At 46.1% G+C, this 19771-nt stretch overlaps 2 protein-coding genes across 3 annotated transcripts in view; both read left to right on the top strand.

Moving 5' to 3' along the window:
- Bap170 (Brahma associated protein 170kD) overlaps positions 1 to 7537 on the top strand; it is a 91008-nt gene extending 83471 nt beyond the window's left edge. For both annotated transcript variants that reach the window (XM_084583406.1, XM_084583408.1), the window contains 2 exons: positions 1128 to 1219; positions 3998 to 7537. In XM_084583406.1, the coding sequence (XP_084439532.1) occupies positions 1128 to 1219; positions 3998 to 4112 (207 nt within the window). In that variant the 3' untranslated portion in view covers positions 4113 to 7537. The remainder of the gene's footprint in view (positions 1 to 1127; positions 1220 to 3997) is intronic.
- A 5311-nt stretch (positions 7538 to 12848) lies between these two features.
- Positions 12849 to 19386, top strand: LOC146173038 (neprilysin-1-like). Its single transcript, XM_084585107.1, has 3 exons — positions 12849 to 12999; positions 16350 to 16367; positions 17276 to 19386. Exons 1-3 carry the CDS (start codon positions 12849 to 12851, stop codon positions 19384 to 19386), a joined length of 2280 nt encoding a protein of 759 aa, XP_084441233.1.
- Positions 19387 to 19771: the final 385 nt, after the last annotated feature.

Below are 19771 nucleotides of genomic sequence, written 5' to 3'. Positions count from 1 at the left end.
CCAATTCCATTATGCAAAGTGCTACACTGAATTCAATTTTAGTCTACATTTAGAATATGCGAGCCGCCATGTTTACAAAATATATAGCAAGTTTTGATGTCTCCTGTGAAGTACAGTTGAACCTTGATCTGACGAACACTGATTTAACAAATTATTGGATAAAATGAAAACAAAGCAAAGTTTGGTTGGTCTAAGAGTTACTTTTATGGGAGCTAAATGTATGCGGCTGTTTTGTGCCAACTGATCCAAATTTTCTGCTTGATCTTTGCTTTCTTAAAAAAAAAAAAAAAAAAAAAATTGTGCCTTATTGTGGTACTAGGAAGAACATTATCCCCGCTTGTTCCTGGCGAAAACATGTTTTTCGTCCCATAGCGGCCATCTTAAGTTTGCAAGCAGTAGCGAAACCATCATACAAAAAAATGTGTAAATATAGACTTCTTTACGTCAAATATGAAACTTTTTAGTTCAAACAAAACACATTGCGATTTAATATGCAGTAAATTGAACTGAACATTAAAATTTTTGTTTTATTATATACCATAGAAGGTACAAAACGATGCAAATGTGAAAATTCTATATTTTGTGCTCTCACAGTAGTCACTTCGACAATTTTTCTAAGCTTTCCAGAAGGCAAGGAAGCCTGTAAGGATATGTTGGAGATCAAGCTTTGTAAGATGTGTCAGCAAAAGATATCTAAATATGGGAAAATTTGCTTTTTCAGTAATATTCAGCTGTCGGTTGCGTGATGAGGTGGTCCCAATAAAAATATCCAAGAAAGTAAGCTACACTGTACCATTCAGTGGTATTCATTTCTGAAGGCTTAGTTCGAGTAATTTTTGTTTTAGGTGAGAAAGTAATTTTGCAAGTTCAGTCCTTAAATTCAACCACAGTGTTGCTCTAGCTTTACACTTGACATAGTAGGGACCACAGAAGAAACTAATGCGGAAAGAGCAGCTGAAGCAGCAGACTTGTGCGACCCCCAAACTGGAGAAATTCATTTTTATTCTAACGATCTGAAGTTTTGCTTGTATCTTACGAGGGTATATGCCGAACATCATGCTGTGTCTGTTGTTAATATTGCTAACGAAAGTGGGGCTTTTTTGCTGACGAGAGAGTGTCTTGCGCAGGATGAAAAGGAGTCGGCGCTGGCTAAGAGCATACGACTCACATCAGCCCTCATCATTCGGAATCTCGCCACCCACTCGTCGCGAGCCAGGCGGTAAGTGGGACAGTCCAGCAAACTGCTGTGGCTGCCTCGTTGTTGCTAACGCTGGTCGGCCTAGTATATGTGCTAGTATGTATGCTTGGTTTGCACCCTAGTATGTTATACATACTAGGCTGGTCGGCCTAGTATGTATACTTAAACGGGCTGGCTATTATTTTGTAAATTTGTTGCCAATGAATTATTATTAAATTATTATTATTATTATTATTATTATTATTATTATAGGGAACTGTACAGTGTATACGACTAGACATGTGTGTTCTTTTTCTTTATGTGACATTGTCTGAGTGCTTGCCAGCTGCGTAATACGGTAATTTGTGTGCTGGAGGGACTGTGGGGCCGTTCTTCTGGTTTTAAATGCAGTATACATTGCCAGAGTAAATTGAGAAGCAGTGGCGCGCACATTACGGACACATTGCCACGTTGATACAGTTAAACCTCATTTTAAATGTCCGCTATTTTTTGTTGCATCCAGGTCTGCATTAAGGGCAGTTTTTGCGAGAAAACTCGAAAGGGCAGTGCAGTACGGAATTCAGATTGACAATTTAATGCAAGGGAAACAGCCTTGAAAGTGTTTGCACTAAATCCCTAAAGCGCTTAAATGTGGAGTGATATGACTGCAGCGGCAGCCTCCACTTCCACCGCGGCTTGCAGGACGAGTCTACATGTGAAGCATGGAAGAGGTGCCTCAGAAGGGGTGCCATAGTGCCTCAGCCTGCTGGAGGCACTATGGCTAGTCTAGGGAAGAGCGCACGGTCGCTGAGCAACGAGGTGCCTGCATTTTTACCACACGATCTTCACGCATATTCCCGCTAGCTCGCCACCATTTCCCTGTGAAATCGACTCATCGCTTTGCGTCACCGGCACTCTCTGCTGCTCTTGCAACCGTTGTGACAAAGTTATTGGCGGCAGAACCTCGCGAGCAACTACGTGATGGAAGTAGGCGCACACTGCTTTTCCCGCGTCTTGTTTTCATTTTCCTGTTATTGTTCACTTCCTTTGAGCAACTATTCATTACATAGAAGTTTAACTATATCGAGTTGTCTAATTTTGCCAGTCAGCGTAAACCTTATTGATGAAGACCTCTTGGGACCGTAGAAGAAGAGAGGACCTGCAAAGTACAGATTAACGTTATATCACATTCTCACGATCACCTTTAGCTTGCGATAAGATTGTCATGGAATTTGTGATGCCACACTTGCCTCTCAATCTTTTTTTTGTACTAGTTACAGTCGAACTCGGATATATCGAACTTGAAGGGGATCACAAAATGGTTCGATATATCGATAATTTGATATACAGAAATCAGCTTGAGACACCACTTGCGATCTTAAAAATGATACTGTATTTGTTGCATAATCAACTCACTCTCATAGTGAACCCACCCCTCCACTTTTGCCCTTGAGAATTTGAAAAAAAAAAGTTTGGTGGCGCGTCTCTCCGTTTCGACCATCGACAGCTAATTTATTGGCAGCGCGCCAAGATGCTGATAACCTTTATCTTTTGTTTATCTTTTGATTATTTTTTTATTATAATTTTGATAGATCCTGCGGTGGCAGGGAGCGAACTTGGCAGAGTGCCCGTGATGGTTTGATTGCACAAGCCTGGTTCGATTTATCACGCCGCGCTTGGGGTGGGCGTAGTACACTGCCACAAAATCATTGGAAAGCGTGATAGCTGCAAATGCCGTCTGATGTGAACAATGCTAAAAGTTGGTGTCGTGATCACAGCTGACTGGGCTTTCGTTGATTCATGGATGTAAAAATGGACGACTCTCGCAAAAGAAAAAAAAAAAAAAACATGCCGCCTCTTAACGTCCGCAGCCGCCATAGCATATGCTACGCTGCTAGTTCAGCACGACAGCAAGGATAAATTACTCCCGCAAAAAAAAAAAACTGCCGCTTCAGTACGCAGCCGCCGTAGCTTACGCGCGTTCATCACGACGACACGAGACAGACGCGCATCGCACGTCAGCTGCCGCGCTCAGAGCGTTGCAACACACACTGGAGAAAGCGTTTACCACGGGCTGAGCTGGCTTGTCTGCGCATGTGTAGTGCGTGCTGCTGCGAACGAAGGCCGGTAAAGAGAGGAAGGGGAGAGATAAAGCTGGGCAGAAGAGTGGGCACTCCCTTGCGTTTCAAGATCAAAAAACAGCGCGGCTACTTGGGACAAACAGAGAGGAGAATAACGGACAAGCGCTAACAACTGAAGTTTATTCGAAAAAAGCACAGGTAATATACACTTTTTTTCTCAAGAACCAGGACGCATGCGCTCCCAAACAGCTTGTCCGTTATTCTCCTCTCTGTCCCAAGTAGCCGCGCTGTTTTTTGATCTTGCAATGCACCAACTAGCTCAGATTTCCGTTCCTTGCATTTCGCTCTATTGCATTTTTCCCCTCTCCTGAACACCACGGCTCCTTCACGCACATAGACCAGCCGTCGCCGAACTATGCCCTCTCATTACTTCCGCGCGTGACTTGGAAATGTCACGCGGCAAACGGCCAAGGGTGATGCGATTGACTTTGGGGAAGGCGCGCCGTCCAATATGTGGTGCGTAGTTCAATGTAGTTCGATATATCGAACGACTGGTGAAATTGAGTTAGATATACGACGCAGCTTTTCTAAACTTTTACATGGGATTTTCAAGGGGATATTGCTTGAGTTCGATATAATTAAAATTTGAATTATTCGGGTTCAACTGTATTACCAAGCTGTTTGCTCTGTTTTCATGTGCGTTCACACTGAGCGTCAATCATTCCTTTCTCGTGTGCAGCTACCTGCGACGATACGAACCACAGCTGTCGACGGTTGCTATGTCTCCACTAGAGTCATCTCGGACTATTGCCCAGTGCTTGCGTGAGATGTCGCGGGTGCCGACGCCAGACTGACATGTTTGAACGCGCGACAATTCACAAAAACAAAAATGAACTCGTCGAGATGCGCCATGCGATCACCCTGTGAGCTTGTGAGACTGGGGTGGTTGCCTTCGTGCGGTGCAACTCTTTGTTGCGGCAGCAGCAGCAAAGAACGACTGGCAGCTTGACCCCTGTCCGTTGAACTCTTCTTCGACGACCTTGTACAGACAAAAATGCGGCAACACTGTGTAGTGGTATCGTGGCCTCGCTGTGCCACCAGAGATGAGCGAACGGGACTCTTCGGCGAAAGAAAAAAAAGTGCATTCACCCGAGAGAGAGAGAGAGAGAGAAAGAAAAAAACTTCCCCTACGTGCCTCGATCAAGCAACGACGGAAGGAGCGGCAACCCGTCGTGTCTTGTGTTTGTTTCTTTTCTTCTGCAGTGCTCTTCGTGGTAAAACATCATGCACGCGGCGGCAGCAGGACAACACGCAGTGGTGACGTCGTCATATCAGTGTGTAAAACAAAAAGGATAAAAACAACATATTTCTCGGCCCCTCTTTGATGTCCCTCCATCTTTAATTTTTTATTTTTTCTTCTTGCCGTCATTCATTTGTTGCAAGCAGATGTAGTTTTCGTATTTTTTTGTTTTCTGGGACCTCATACCTTTTTCTTTACCGTCATTTGGTCCTTGAGTTTATGTTCGAAGAAAGGAAGTAGAGCGTTGAGTTACGGCTTTGCGAGAACATGGATTGTTAGTGCACGTGACTGTGGCGGGGTTGTTTACACCGAAAGGAATGGAGCAGGCCCCCGAGAGTTGGTTGCAGGACTTGAGACTGTCCCAAGATGCTTGCGTTTCGAAATTACATTTCTTTATTGGTGTGTCCAGGAATTTGTGTATGTAAACGCATGCTGGATCTTCGTTCAGTCTTGTTGCGGCTTTTGGCAGTGGTCATGAGTGCAGCATAGGTGCAACTGTTTTTTTTTTTATTTAAGACTTATTTATCTTTGTGCAAGAAAAAAAAAAGTCATTGTTTCGAAGCACTGTATTCTACCATCTTTGTTTCTTCAGCCCAATTACTTTTCAAACAACTGTTGCCGCTTCAAAACTCATTTCTTGAGTTGTGTTTCTTGAGACAGTGTTGGAGAGTTGAGATCATGATTTGTTCTGCTCTGCCGTGTTTTAATTTTTTGTACAGTCCAGTTTACGTAGGTAGAGAAAACCTTGGCGAAGTTAATTTAATTGTTGGCCCTGCAAGTTTTAATGCAGCACTCTTTGCGTGTCTTACACTTTCTGACGCGGGAATGCAACGCCAGCTACGCTTCCCGTTTCTTGTTTCTGTTCAGAAATGCTCTGGGCGCTTCAGATGCTTCAGACCACCGGTGCAGTGTTTCACACTTTACAGAAACACCTAGAAGGCCAACAGCATAACAGCTCATCAAGCGTCCCAGTCTTGTTCTTAATTGGCCCGGGGACATTTGAAAATCATGTCATTTTTTCCGTACAACAAGCGTTTGTTATACCGAGGGTTTGAGTTGCAATTCAAAATTCATTCTCTCGAACTCCGTAACTAATGTCCGTATTGCGAGCTTAAGTGGCTTGGCACTTTTCGAGGAGCACTTTGATTGCCTAAAGACCACTTTTAAGGCCCGAATGAGTAGGTTTTGGTTAAACTGCAATCGTGTTAATATTCTAATTTGGTTGCCATCAAAAATTGATAGGGTGCAAATGACCTAATCGTAGAAATTAAGCGAAAGGTAATGATGTTCAAGTTTATTCAATGGTCCACGCTGCTTTGATGGGAGTTTTCGATCGTGTTACTCTCTCCAACAACTCCTTTTCCAGGGAAAGCGAATGAGCATTCCTCTGCCTTATACTCTTTGCATTGCTTTTTCACAGTGCATGGCATTTTGCATTCATTGTGTAGTGTGCATTTGTGTCTCATTTGTGGTCTGGGAGGGTGCCCCTCCCTCTCCCAGAGTCTTTTTTTTTTTTTTCACGGAAACTTTTTTTACACTTTTTTGTGAGTTCACATAGAGCGTGTGAAGAGAACCATCACACCGATGAATCATGTTCTTATAAATACTGTAGCATAGAGAAAAGAGAGGCGGCAGCAGTGGTCATGTGCTCCAGCTGCGGTTGTTTTTCATGGTGGGCCAGGGAGTGTGATGATGTTGAGAGGAGGAGTTGTGGTTTGGAAGAAGTTGGGGGAGGGGGCTAGGTGTACTTTGAGAGTGCTGTTATATGCTGGACGGCTTATGTGGTCGCCTTTTTAATTTTCTTTTATTACTGCCTAGCAGTAGCTTGGTGCAAATAGAGAATTGTTTTGGAACTGCTTGCTCTTATATAATTGCATTTCTCTTGGTAAAGGCCGAGATGGAAGCCTGTTTTTTTGTTGCGTTTGGATTACATAAATGTCTGTGCGTGTTGCACAAAATCTGTCATTCTTGTTTTGAGATGCTGTTGGCCAGTTTGTTGTATGGATTCGACTACGAGTGTTTTTTTTTTTTGTTCTTTTTATTATTATTTTTTGCCGAGGTATGTAGCAGCTTGGGGGCCTTTTTATACCATGCTGGTTAATGTACTAGGCTCGAGGTAGTTTTTATTCCTGCAAACAATAACTCTCCTGAAGCATTTTCTGTTATGCTAATTTGCAGATTTGCTAGGCAAGCGTACAAGCTCTGAGAAATTGCGAGTGTCTCCATCTGTGTTTTATTCTTTTATTCTCTCCTGTTCTGTTGTGCTGCCTTGCCAGCTTTGACGACCATACGGCCGCCCTTCCCACTGGCCAATGTTATAGTTCTGCAATGCCTCTCTAGGTTTACCTATAGAATGTTGTGGTGAGAGAGAGAGAAGGGTCCTTTTCTTGCGACGTCTTTTCTTTTTCTGTCTGCTGTAGCTACTGTACAGGTAAATCGACCACTCGTCTTCAGTTCGTGACCTCCTGCATTTCTGAAACCATTGTTGTCTGCCTCTTCTTCCTTTTTCATCTTTTGTTGTCATTTTTTTCTGTTCCTAAATGTAAAATCCTTCAGGCTTTGATCATATTGTGCTCTCTCCCATATTGTGGTCTTTGTGACTTCATCATACCCATGGCATTTTATTCTTTTTTGTTTTTCTGCGCGAAACGCTTTTATGCGTGGCTATCCTTGTATTCATCTTCTCCTCTCCCACCCGTTGAGATTTTCCAGGACTACTGATGTGCTCACTGCACCCTTGACCACCTTGCCCCGCTCCCCCCTCCACTTCTGCCTGCCCCTTTCCATCACTGACAGCTTGTCTGGATGCACCAAGTTCACACACATTATTGCAGTTAATATTATTGTATTATGATTGCCGCGTCTATTTCTGTATATATATGCATACATGGTGATGACGAGAAAAATTTATACACAAAGTGAAGAGAAATTGGTTAATAAAATGTTTTTTGGCCATCTCAGATGCTGGGGAGCACTAGATGTCCTTCCATGTGTGTGTGTGTGTTGGGGAGGGGGGGCTACTGTGGCAAGCATTTTATTTTTGAACATATCTTGTTGAAACTTAGCGCCAAAGTGCATAATAGAATGCTGATTTCAAATGTGCATTTATATTTCAAATATCTCATCTCGAGGAGAAGATATGGCAAAGAAAATTAGAGGGTCTCATATGTCTCTTAAGAGGAGAATCGCGAAAGCCTGTCCTTCCTCTCATCATTTACCTCTCATTGTTTGCCTCTTATTGGCATTCATTGCAGTGCTACATGTAATTATGATTGGTTTACATGCAAAGAAAGGTACAGTATCTGTCGCACTTTCTCTGGCAAGTGTGAGTTTAGGCGACGCACAATCCTGTCGCATAGTGTTCCTTGGCGCGCATTCAAATGTGGGATTGCAGATGGCAGGGACGCTAGGCAAAAGCACATCTCGGAATATGATCTCATGCACAACTCTCGCGCACAGGATTTCGTTCCATGAGCCAGGCTTTTACCTTAACTATCGTAATTAAGTCGTTTCTTAGGGTTGTTATGGTAATTTCTCTTTAAAAAGATCTCTTTTAGTACCATGCAAACATTCCAAAAGGTCCACCGCTTATCCTAAAGCTTTCCTTTCTTAATTGTGATAGAATAGTAATTGGACTAAATTTTGGATATATGCTGCCACATACTTTTTTCTATTTGTGATGAGATAAATGTAATTTGTGAAAAGAAAATGCGGCGTTAATTTCCTTAGCTTTACCATGTGTGCTGGACCTTTCGAAATTCGTACATGTTCCTAAAAGGTCTTCTTCTTTAATGAGAAATTAATTACTTTGCCCTATTTTCTCTTCCTGGTGAGCTATTTTAGGTCTGTATGCATATTTCAAATCTCCATTCTGTTCTCCACTTGCATAAAAAGTTTCAACAAAATATGTTGAAAAATAGTTTTCAGGACCCTCATCCTAAGACCCACTATCCACCCTCCGGTCGAAAATATTATCTTCCCCGGTGACTGTGAGACTTCGCCCCCAGAACGCAAGGCCGCAAAATGTTTTTGAAAAGAGTAATAACGCAGTTACAGCCACCGCAATCACCCGATTCTGTCCTGCTTCTCTCCTTCCGTTCCCTCGCAAAGGTTTTTCACCCTCCTTCCCGAGGTCGTCTAGCCTCCGCAGGACAAATTCCCCTTCCTCCGCGTTTGGTGGGAGTTGGGGCATGGCACTCCGCGTGCGCGGAAAAAAAAAAAAAAAAAAAAAAAGCGAGGGAGCGCACGCCGCTGGATTCAGTCCGGCCGTGGCGTGGGAAAAGCGCGCAGCGGGCGATAGACACCCATCCTTCTCCCGTCAGTCAGCGCGACGGACCAATGGATTTCGACAAATACGTCATAACTGCGGCTCGACGAGCCAGCGCAGGGAAGGGGGAAGCTGGCTTCCCGAAGGAGAGCATGAGAGAGCTTTGATTTGTATTTTCGTTGCTTTGCGGCGCGCGTGTCACTGTAGCATTTCGCACAGACTATCTCCGGTACCTGATCGAAACACTGGGCTCTTTGCTTAAAAGGACCCTGGACAGTGGTCCTTTCAGTTGAGATAGCTTAACTTATTGCATAGAGCTCAGTTGTGGACCTCGATCTTTACATTCACGTAGTTAGTTTCCTGCCCCACATACTCTAGCCATTTACTCAACCTAATGCAGGAGACTTGGCTTATTGTGTGCCACTTTGCGTTTACCAGTTTAACTAGTAGCTGTTGCGATAAATTGAGCCACACCAAACACAGGCTAGCATATGGCTTCTTGGTGAAAATACCACCCTGCACTACTGATTGTTTGAATGCCCGAGATAACCGCCTAATTTTCACCAGCGTGAAATGCAGATAACCTCAGAAATGAGGTGAACCGAAGTGCTCAAAACAAATATTATTGTGATCTTGTGATCTGAATTTTGAGTAAACCAAATTGCTTAAAAACAGTTTCATGTTGCACAAGGTGCCTCACTGACATGGTAGTGGAGTTAGTATTATTTAGGTGTGGGAAGAGAGGAACCAGCATAAATTAGGTAGCGAACTTGATACTGGATCAAATAGAAATTGAAATGGAAATTTATAACTGCTTTTTTATGTTAACCTACTGCAGTGGATTAACGAAGCTGGAGGAAAGGCACGAGACCCCAGGGAGGCCGGCGGAGTCTGCAAGAAATGGGAGAGGAAATATTTGCGCGTCCGCGACGTTCGCTGAGTCGCGGCCTTATAGTCGTGGTGTGCTGTTAGCTCACGTTACGTCGGAGTGCAGGACTTTGCAGGATGTTTCGTTAGGGCGGTAGCGGTACTCAGTGCAAAAACAGTTTCAATCCTCTGCGGCCATTTGACCTTCAGTAACACTGTTGACCTTGGCATTAAGTGGTGTCATCTATGGACGGATGCAACTGACCCGCAGGCCGACAACTCCGCGGCTGAAAGTAGTGCTTTGCGAATCCTCTTCCGGTTGCCTAAATAGGTTTGGTTTGGTTTGTGGGGTTTAACGTCCCAAAGCGACTGAGGCTATGAGAGACGCCGTAGTGGAGGCCTCCGGAAATTTCGACCACCTGGGGATCTTTAACGTGCGCTGACATCGCACAGCACACGGGCGCCTCTTCGTTTCACCTCCATCGAAACGAAGAGGCGTCCGTATGCTGTGCGATGTCAGCGCACGTTAAATAAGCTAACCACCAGAATATTGAAAGCAGTAGAATGTTGATGCCTCTGACGTGACAAATATTAAAAACTGATTCTGTTTATTGTTCGGCGGAGTTATACACAATCCATGCACCGCTGCCGAGAGTTAGCAACTGCTGTTTGTTATTTAAGTCGTGTTATACATGACAAGCACCGTGACCACGTAAACGGATCGCGTGATTTTGTTGTATAAAGAGGCCACCGGGCCTCTCGACAGTCATGGATATCAGGTGCCGAGCACTTGGACCGTGGAGCTCGCAATTATGTCGCCATGGCAAAACCTCCAAAGACCTTCGCTCAACCTTCGGTTTAAGAAATTTGAACCATCACGTTATATTTTAAACGACACTCTTTTAGTTCTTTCCTCGGTTTAGCATCATCAGCAGTGGTGTGCATCAGAATAGTGGCCAGGTCTATCATCTAGGTCGATGGACCATTATTGAGTTCCATCCTTGGCGCGGCGGGTAGCGTATATACTGCCAAACCATATTCCGTATAGGAGCACTCGAGCAGACGATGCTCTCAGCAAGTTAAACGGAGATTGTTGCTTAAAGGTGTCTCTGAACGCAACGTAAAGGTAACATATACTCACTCTGAACACAACCTAAAAGTAACACACTCACTAAAGGCAGAAATGATTACGGGGAAGGTAATTGCATAGTATTAACCATTCACCTGGCGACGAATCACAAGTCGGTAATTCCTTTCGCTATCGGGCAACATTTTTTCCTAGCGTGTTAAACCACATGAGAACGTAGCCTTGGGATAGAGCACTAGACGGGCACCTGGTAGCACTGCAGATCGAACCCCGCGCCTCCCGCATACGATGCGGGTGCTGAAACCACTGATATGGCGTGGGCCAAACGAATATTGCTTGGTTTAGTTTTTATGGTTTAACGTTCCAACGTGGCTCACGCTATGAGGGATGCCGTAGTTGATGGCTTTGGATAATTTCGATCGCTTAGCACACGGGTGCCTTACATTTCTCCTATAGAGAAACGCGACCGCCACTGACGGAATCGAATCTGGGTCCATCGGCTCAGTAGCCAAAAGCCTAAGCACTTATCTAGAGCGGCGTTACGCGGACTGTTGTGGGCGCACCTGTAACGTGCTCCTTCGCTCGGTGCTCCCACCCGGGCGCTAAGATGAGGTCCCGGGATATAATCGTAGCTGTGTGCTTGTAGGCGCTCCTGGCGCTGTCTCCGGCGCAAAGTTTCGTGTTCACCCAAGTGCGGCCTCGTTCATTGATGCAACGGATACGGCTATTACTTACGACTGTTTTCAAGTCTCCCAGTAAGCAAATACCCTCGCAGGAAAAATGAGATTTATTTATTATTAATTATTCAACCTGCTAGTTGTTTTAACTGTACCTTGCAGTATCGTCACGATGTATCGAGATGCATTCCACCGCTGCAAACGCTATGCCATTGAGTGCGTTCTGTTCTTGTAGCTCAGAAATATGTTTTTTAATCGCTGTCAGTATTAAATGAGGCTAATGCAGCCGTTCCCTCCTTTATTATTATTTTTTTTGTCAAGAGATGTCACTGTTCTAGATGAGGCCAAGGAAATGAATTCCAGGGTATGATAAAAGAACCAGGGCTGCAGCTGACCAATGAACTCCTGATATAAGCAGTTCACCCACTTTTCTTTTCTGGGCCCAATAAAATATTTATATCATCATTATTCCCAAGCAGTATTTTATCCTCATTGCATGACGCTGGGACTGTTCCTATAGAGGTTTCTGTTCTGCCTTGAATAGTATAGCGCGCGGCGTGTTGCGATTAAATTTCGTTTAAAAAGTCCAAATTAAAATCGTGAAAACATGACAGAGCGGATACCTGACAAGTAAAATGGAGGTTAAGCGCTGTAGTTGAAACCAAAATCCCAAAACGTCATCGGGTTTAAATGCTGTAGCCGGGTGAAGCGACGAAATTAAAAAAAAAAGAAAAACAAATACATGGGTTCAACGTTGCTGAACCTAGTGTGGAGCGAAAGCTTTGGCTGCGGGCGACCAAGCGTTGCATCGAACAGGACCAGCGTTCCGTTGAACGCATCAAATTTCACCGGTGTTTTAGGTGGTGGTGATAAAGGTGTTTATTGCCTCTAAATATGGGGGGACACTTAAGCGTAGGCTACCAGCCCACATAATATAAAGCCCCGCTTTAACCAAGTCGTATGAAGATCTTTGCATCGGGCGAGGAGGGTGTCAAAGCGCCTCCTCTCTGGACTGTTGCAAACCTGTTCCGTCGCCGCTTCCACCGTGCTGACGTCAGGCGCACACAACAGCCCAGCGAGCAATATGGCGACGCCTAGGGAGCCCTCGTTGCAAAGGTCTATAGTGGTAACGTGAATGCCAGGGTCCTGGAAGGCTGATTCTGACATAACCGTCCCATGTGAAACGAGAGACCCAAGCTGGCTGCGGCTACGGCATACTGGCTGGCTGACGTGTGTTGCGAACTTTGGCCAATATTATGGGCACGCTACTAGCTCATAACGCCTATAACTGTATCCGTGAGGGAGAAGTAGGCTGCTGTTAAGCACGAGCGTTTTTTCTTCCGCCGTGTACGTGCCGCACGAGGAGCCTGCACAGAAGAAGAAAAGGGATAAATGGCAGGCATGGCTTCTCCCGGAACGGAACCCTTCTCGATGTCCTGCGAGTCGCCCAGGCCCGGTGATTCTTCTCTGAGCGAGGCCATGAGGGTGCCGGTCCCCGAGAATCCACGCAGAGTGAGAGAAGGGAGCTCCTTTGTCACCAATGGTAAGCTCCCTTTGCTTCCCACATCACCTTTGGCCTCGCGAAACTAGAGGGCAGTCAGAGAACCATGGGAGGGATTAAGAAGCTCGACAGTACGTGGGTGGCTTACACCGCGACGCCGAGCTAGCGAGCGAAAACCACGGCGAAAGCTTGCGTATACTTGCCTGCACCGGAAGCTATTGATCAACGCCAGTGTGGCGCCCCTATACGTATGCAAGCCATTCGTGTCCAGTCCACAACAGCTTACGCTTCACTATTGAGCTACCACAGGCCTGCATATTGCCGCGAATCTTTTTAATGTTTATTTGTTGCTGTTGACAGCCGCTGGCATGCGACCTGATCACTGCTTGTTTCGCCCAGAACTATCTTGTGCTTTTTGTTTGCTTACGCTCAGCGGATTTTTATTGCAAAAACAATTCGACGTCAGCCAAAGCGAGACCTCGGGTGACCGCAGCTACGCCGTGAAGAGGCCTAGCTACGGTCTACTCATAAAAACATCAGCCTGCCATGACATTTGAATTCACGTTACCCCTATGCTACGGGCAGGAGCTGCCAACTCGGGTCGCTCCATACATATGGGAGGCTGATATTAGAATCAGCCTGCCAGAACCGTTTGCATTCTCGTTACCCCTACGACACGTAGGCGCGTTCATACGGCTTGGTTGAAGCTTGTCTGTATATTTGGGCTGGTAGCTTACGCTCTCACGTCATACCCTTAAAGGATGAGCTTAAGTGTCCCCAATGTTGTAGCCCCTTACACTGATAGGGCGGGGGGAATAATGTAGCAGGCAAAAGAAGCTTCCGCTATTGCTATCGTAATGCAAATAGGGTTAACCAAAGCTAAACCACAACAATTTTTTTTTTTTTATACAGCTTTTATCATTTTCTCCGTCACTTACGCGCCGAGAGGTATCTCGAATGGCATTGCAACCCCACGCGTCTGTTTCGACATTGCTTCAGGTTGTTCTAGTCACTTTTGGCGGCTTTATCAAGGCGCAGAATCGACGACTTTAAGAGCGCATTACTGCAACGGACATGCGTCGTTCGATGACCGACAAGCCCGCTTGCTCGATTCCTTTGCGGGCGCAAGTCAGTCCAGTAAAACGTTCCTTTCAGACTGGTCTCTTCGTTTCTTACCTTCGGAACTGTCACCACCACGTGACAATTGTTGCCTAGCATAGAACTGCACTTGCCTAAGCTTGTAGATGGGCCGGCCAGCTGTTTGTGGGTGAAATAGCATGGATAGGGGTTTGAAAGTGCTCGTTCACAAGCTCGGCTCCATCTAAAAATGTTCCACCTAAAAATGTGTTCCACCTAAAAATGTCATCAATTTAAAATAACGATCTTAGTTGGCGAGTGTTTTCTTCGACATAGCATTTGCGGCGATGGTGCGCATCAGAGTACAGCTAAGATGCGTTAACTATCAGAGGGGGGGGGGGGGTTATTACTGAAATTTAACTCCAGTTACTGCAACTAAGCTCTCTTCATTTGTCGAGTGCGGCGAAAATTTTAGCCCTACACAGGTACTATCCATATCAGGTTTTCGATCTTTGAAATTGACATTGTCGCCGTCGGTGCACCGCAAGGAATTTTGGGGCCCTTTATGAACAAAACCAAAACCGCAGTGCCGGAAACAGCAACGGTTACAACTTAAAGCAACATGAGCTGCTAACTAGCGTCTATGATACGCGGCGTGTGTATTACTCCGCTAATCAATAAGCAAAACCAGTTTTTGAAATTTGGCTATCTATAAGTCAGACGCACCGAAAATCTTGAGTAGGTGAATCTGATCTGATGCTTAGCTTTCTAACTAGGTAACATGGGAACGATTTAACAGCGAACTACTTTCTGTAGCGGAGAAATTGGGTATTGCGTGGTTACTGCAGGCTTAATTCGTATCGATAATACTATAGCAACGCCTACGTCCACGCTTCGCATAGCAGCCCGCCTCTCTCCACCCACTCGCGACTCCCAACGGGGCATTGAAAAAAGAAAAGCAAACACGTGACAGCTGCGTCAGTGTGTGATGCGAGGTCGCCTGGGGCTCTTTCTGGCCCTGTGGGCACGTTTTCGTCTTTGAAGGGCCCCCATACTCATACACTGCAGCAGTGAGAAGAAGGGTATTTTCGAAAATCTAAGAACTGATCAGGTAGTACTTACGATAGGCTACAAGGCTCTCTGTAATGAGGAACTTAACTGCAATTGTTAAAAGTTAATTATTAAACGTTGCGTAACCAGTCAATAGTAAACGAATATTAGCTGAATTGTGGATGCACAACCGCTCAAAATGCGGCGCCGAAGAAAACGATCTTGTTACTTTTTTTTTTAGTTTAAACATGTTGCACAAAGGGTGCTGTCATCCGCTGGGTGTGGACCCATCTTTTGCGAGAATTTGGCGACGGACATGGTCAGGTGGCAGAATTCGTCACCCCGTGGTGTCAGCAGTTTCTTCAATCAGCGCAATAATCGATGACGCGTAAAAGAGGCCTGGCTAAAGCCTGAAAGATGTTTCCTTTGTCCATGCAATGGGTTGTAAATCAGAGTGAACTTTGGATATCGCTCAATATATTTTGGGGTTATAACACTACGTATCTATGGGTATCGCTGCTAAGAAAGCTAGCGATTATCAAGAATGAAGAAAGTATAGGCCAGTGCTTATACAGTGATGGACGCCAAAATCAGGTAAGTCATGTTAACTATCGTCAGATACAACTAAGGACCGCAGCACCAGATACGCCTCAAACGATGCCCTCCAACCTATGACGTCAACCGGTCCTCGCGACGTCGTGGTTAATCTGGTTAATCCCCTTAAACCTGGTAGTGTTACGACTAAGCAGACTGGTGAATTCAAAGAGATTAGCCACTAAGGGATTAACCTCATGTCATGACCATCAGTCGACGCTTCAAAGGGAATTTTCCGCTTTCTTTCTTGAATTGTATCCTATCATGTCAAGCTGGTTAACTAAACCATGCACAGTTGAAAACGGTTCTGCTCTCAGCGAAGTTTGCCCCTACCGGCTTATCGCTGGTGTGACTTTATCTACTAAAGCAACCGTGAATAACCGAGTTCTCTGGAGGTATTACCTTTTAAAGGACCCAAAGGATGACGTTGGCCGATTCTCGTGACGTCGTGACGACCGCTAGATCGATAACGTGGTGTGCGGCATATGAACATGGGTTCACCGCGGTTTAATCGGATTGACAGCGGCGTTGTGAAAAATCTGTGAATGCTATCAGCTGAAGGGTCTCCGTTCATGGGCATCTGCCATGTTTTCTTGAGTTGTATTTGAAAACAAGTGACCTTATGGGAATCACAGCCGTCTTATTTGTGCTCTCTATGCATTTTATTTCAGCTTTACGCAGTTTTCAAGGTAAGAAAAACAAGCCTTACTTTTTCTACCAGAACTACAAAGTCTTTCCAAATTGTTTCGTTTTCCTGGAAGTGCCTTTTTGCTGAAAGGTGTAAAATTTTGGCGAAAGTATAAATTAGTGAAAAAATCTTCAAAATTGGCAGAGTAAGGCAGAAAATGGTATATAGTTGAGTAAGGACATGATGACCCATATGAGCGAAGAAGCTCTGGCATTCCTTCGTTATAACAGTTTGTGCAGCTATGCCAATAGACACATCACGACTAATGCAAAATTCCAGGTAACACTGTTTACGGCGTCAGTGGCCAAGGCTGACAATTTGCGACAGGAAATATGGCGCTTCTGTAAATGTGTCCTATACGGGGACCCAGCAACCAGTTATGCGCACACTGTATTGACTCGGAAATTGAACGAAATGACGATATGTACAATAATTATTCATGGACATAATTAGGAAGGCTTTATTTTATTGCGACGAAGCGTAAGTGATTTTGCTCATTTCTATTATTGCCACACTTAAGCAGGCGTTTGTAATGGAGAGGACAAGAACAACGCATGTGGGCTAATAGACACTCACAGTAAGTCGTCTTTGTAGAAAGTTTGTTGAAATTATAAGGGTGTGTATGCCCGCGTGTTTCTGTACATTGTGTAAGCGAGCTATACTTCAACGTAGCGTCAACTTTACCGGAGGTTCCTTTACGTAAAAAGTAAACGAACTGAGCGGAGAAATTATCTCGTGTAAACCCTTCACGCGATTTAGATCGCTTTAGAAATAATAGTGACCGAGGTCCGCTACCTTAGGTATTCACAGTCTCAATGAAATATGTCAACTTGACGTTGCGTGCAGCTTATGCAACACGTCCATGTGTAACTGTCCAAGGATTTCTCAAATGTACATACCTTCGTGCAGATTCAAGCGACTCTTCCAAAAGTACCAGCGGCCCGACATCCGTCACTAACAGCGAGCGTCGCATGTCAGCGTCCAATGTCAAATTCTTCGCAATTACCAGCGCTCTGCTGTTCTTCATCCTGCTGGCCGCTTACCTCACGAGCGTGCGACGTTTCGGAGCTTCCGATCTAGTCATCGCGTGCCGCACGACGCCGTGCAAGTTGGCCTCGGGCTACCTGTCTACCCTCGTAGACCGCGGTGTCAAACCGTGCGACGACTTCTACCAGCACGTCTGCGGTAAATGGACCAAGGAGCGGGATGGCCTGAGCTTCCTGGGCGACACTTTCCAGCGGTACCTGGCTGAGCTGCGCCGCCGACTATCAGCTGCCCAGCTGTCTTCCGTCAGCCCAAAGTTGAGCCTGATCTTTAGCCTGGGCAAGCGATTTGTTCAGGACTGCTTCCGCTACATGGATGAGCCGGTATCTGGAGTCAAGCGAGAAGTAGATTCGTTACTAGAAGTCTTGGAAGTTTCGGCCATCCTCAACTCGGAATCGTCTTTCGATGCGCTGCTACAGGCGTTAACGCTGTCTTTCGCCAAGGGCCTCAATTCTGTCGTCGGTATCCGCCGCAGGCAGACAGAAGGGCAGGTCTACCTCCACATCTCCAATACGAGGCCCTTCAGGGAGGAGCTCATGTCTGACGTAACAGACCGTGTGATTGAGGCCTACCTCGAGAAAGTCATCCATGCAGTGTCCGGCGACCAAGTACGTAGCGAGGCCATTGCCAATTCGTTACTCCTTCTGGATAACGCCGTGGCTCAGAGAACGCATGCGTCTTGGTCTGACGTAGACGTGTGGCTGCACGTGGCGGACCTCATTGGGGATCCCTCGTTTCCCGCCGGACTGTGGGACGTTGCCTTCAGCTCATTCAAAGTCAATGAAGCGGTCCAAGATCACGACAAGGTCGTGCTCTTCACGGGCCTCAACGCGACGCGGCTGGTCACCCGTAGACTTGAGGAAGCTCCAGTCAACGAGACTTCCTGGTACCTGGTCACCGTCATCATTTCACAGGTGCTACGCTTCGACTTCGTCAAGCGGTTCGGCGAGAACTATCCGTACAGGTTTGAACACATTTGCTTTGACGCGGCGACCAGAGCTCTAGAACCCAACTGGCCTCTGGTTCTGCTTCAGCTGGCTTTCAACGGCCTCGACTTCTCAAGCGCTGAGGCGCTCTTCGACAGCGTGCGCCGCGTCTCCATGGTAACACCAGAGTGGCTAGACAACACCACGGCGAACAGGATTCGCGAGAGGCTGCACCAGGCCACAATGACCTCTTTCGCGACGAGTTTTCAGAACGCGACGGTGCCAGAGATCAGCTTCTCCTACGCCTCTGGCGCGGCGACACTCAACCGCAGTTTCCTGGCGTCCTACGTGGTTCTGCACCAACTCGCCCAAGAAGCGAGCATGCGGAATCCTCCGGACGGCTTCAGGGGAACCCTGTCCTCCGTGGAACTGCGAGGCCGTGTCCTCTACAAGGACCTGTACCACACGGTCTTCCTTCCTCTAGTCTACCTCAGACATCCGATCTTCTACAATGCTTCCGTGGCTTCCTATTACAACTACGGTACTTTGGGCGCTATCCTGTCCAAGGAATTGGCCGAAGCGGTGTCTCCGTTCTCACCGAAAGGGGACAATGGGGACGCTAGAGAAGAAAGCGGAAAGCCCAGTTGGTGGTCCGAAGGAGCGAGGCGAGAGTTCTCGTACAGGATGAGCTGCTACCGGGCCTTCGATAACTTCCACAAAGGACGGCCCCAGGACGTGGATAGGATGACCACGACGTTCCAGCGGAACTTGTTCGCTTGGCTTCGAGCGGCCAAGGTCAGCTATGCGGCGATGAAAGCCAACTTTGATGCGAACCCAGTGGCTCGGGGCCGTCCAGATCTGTGGAGATCGGCACAGCAGGTGTTCTTCAGGCGCTTTTGTCTCGTCGCTTGCGGCCTGGACAGGACGGAGCCTCTGAGCGCCAAAGAGCGCTGCCTTTGGCCGCTGCTTAACATGGCCGAGTTTGTCGAGACCTTTGACTGCCCGAGCAATTCTTTCATGGCTTCGCGGCAGAAGTGCCACTTATTTTAGGATTCTTGTACAACTTGTGTTTATAGTTCACGAAAGGGGACAGAAGTATAGTTTAGTTTTGAGTGCATGGTCGCTGCCCTAGCTCCGTTTTTTGCGCAGCTACCGATTGTGTTTTCGGAATAGATTTGTTTGTTTGCGGAACTCTTGTGACTGTTTCCAATGAACCAATTTTCCTCCAGTGGCAAAATTTTCATTGTAACTCGAGTAGCTTGCATGATCGACACCATAATTTCATCAACACTCAAATTTCACGCTATGTTCTCATGTCTGGTAGCCAGTCGAGTGCTTTCAGTGGCACCTAGTTAAACGTGAACGCAACTTAGAGGCCACTTGTTTGAGTAACGTATGTATGGTCCGGTGAAAAAAGAAACAAACGTTAACGCTG

The sequence above is a fragment of the Amblyomma maculatum genome, chromosome 11 (genome assembly GCF_055883805.1).
Source record: "Amblyomma maculatum isolate TAMU_Amacu chromosome 11, ASM5588380v1, whole genome shotgun sequence".
In the NCBI taxonomy this organism is placed as follows: Eukaryota; Metazoa; Arthropoda; class Arachnida; order Ixodida; family Ixodidae; genus Amblyomma; species Amblyomma maculatum.
Note: the sequence above shows the minus strand (reverse complement) of the source record. Positions and strands in the feature narration are given on the sequence as shown.

Coding starts and splice junctions, on each gene's coding strand:
- LOC146173038 (XM_084585107.1), top strand. CDS start 12,849: ATGGCAGGCATGGCTTCTCCCGGAACGGAACCCTTCTCGATGTCCTGC.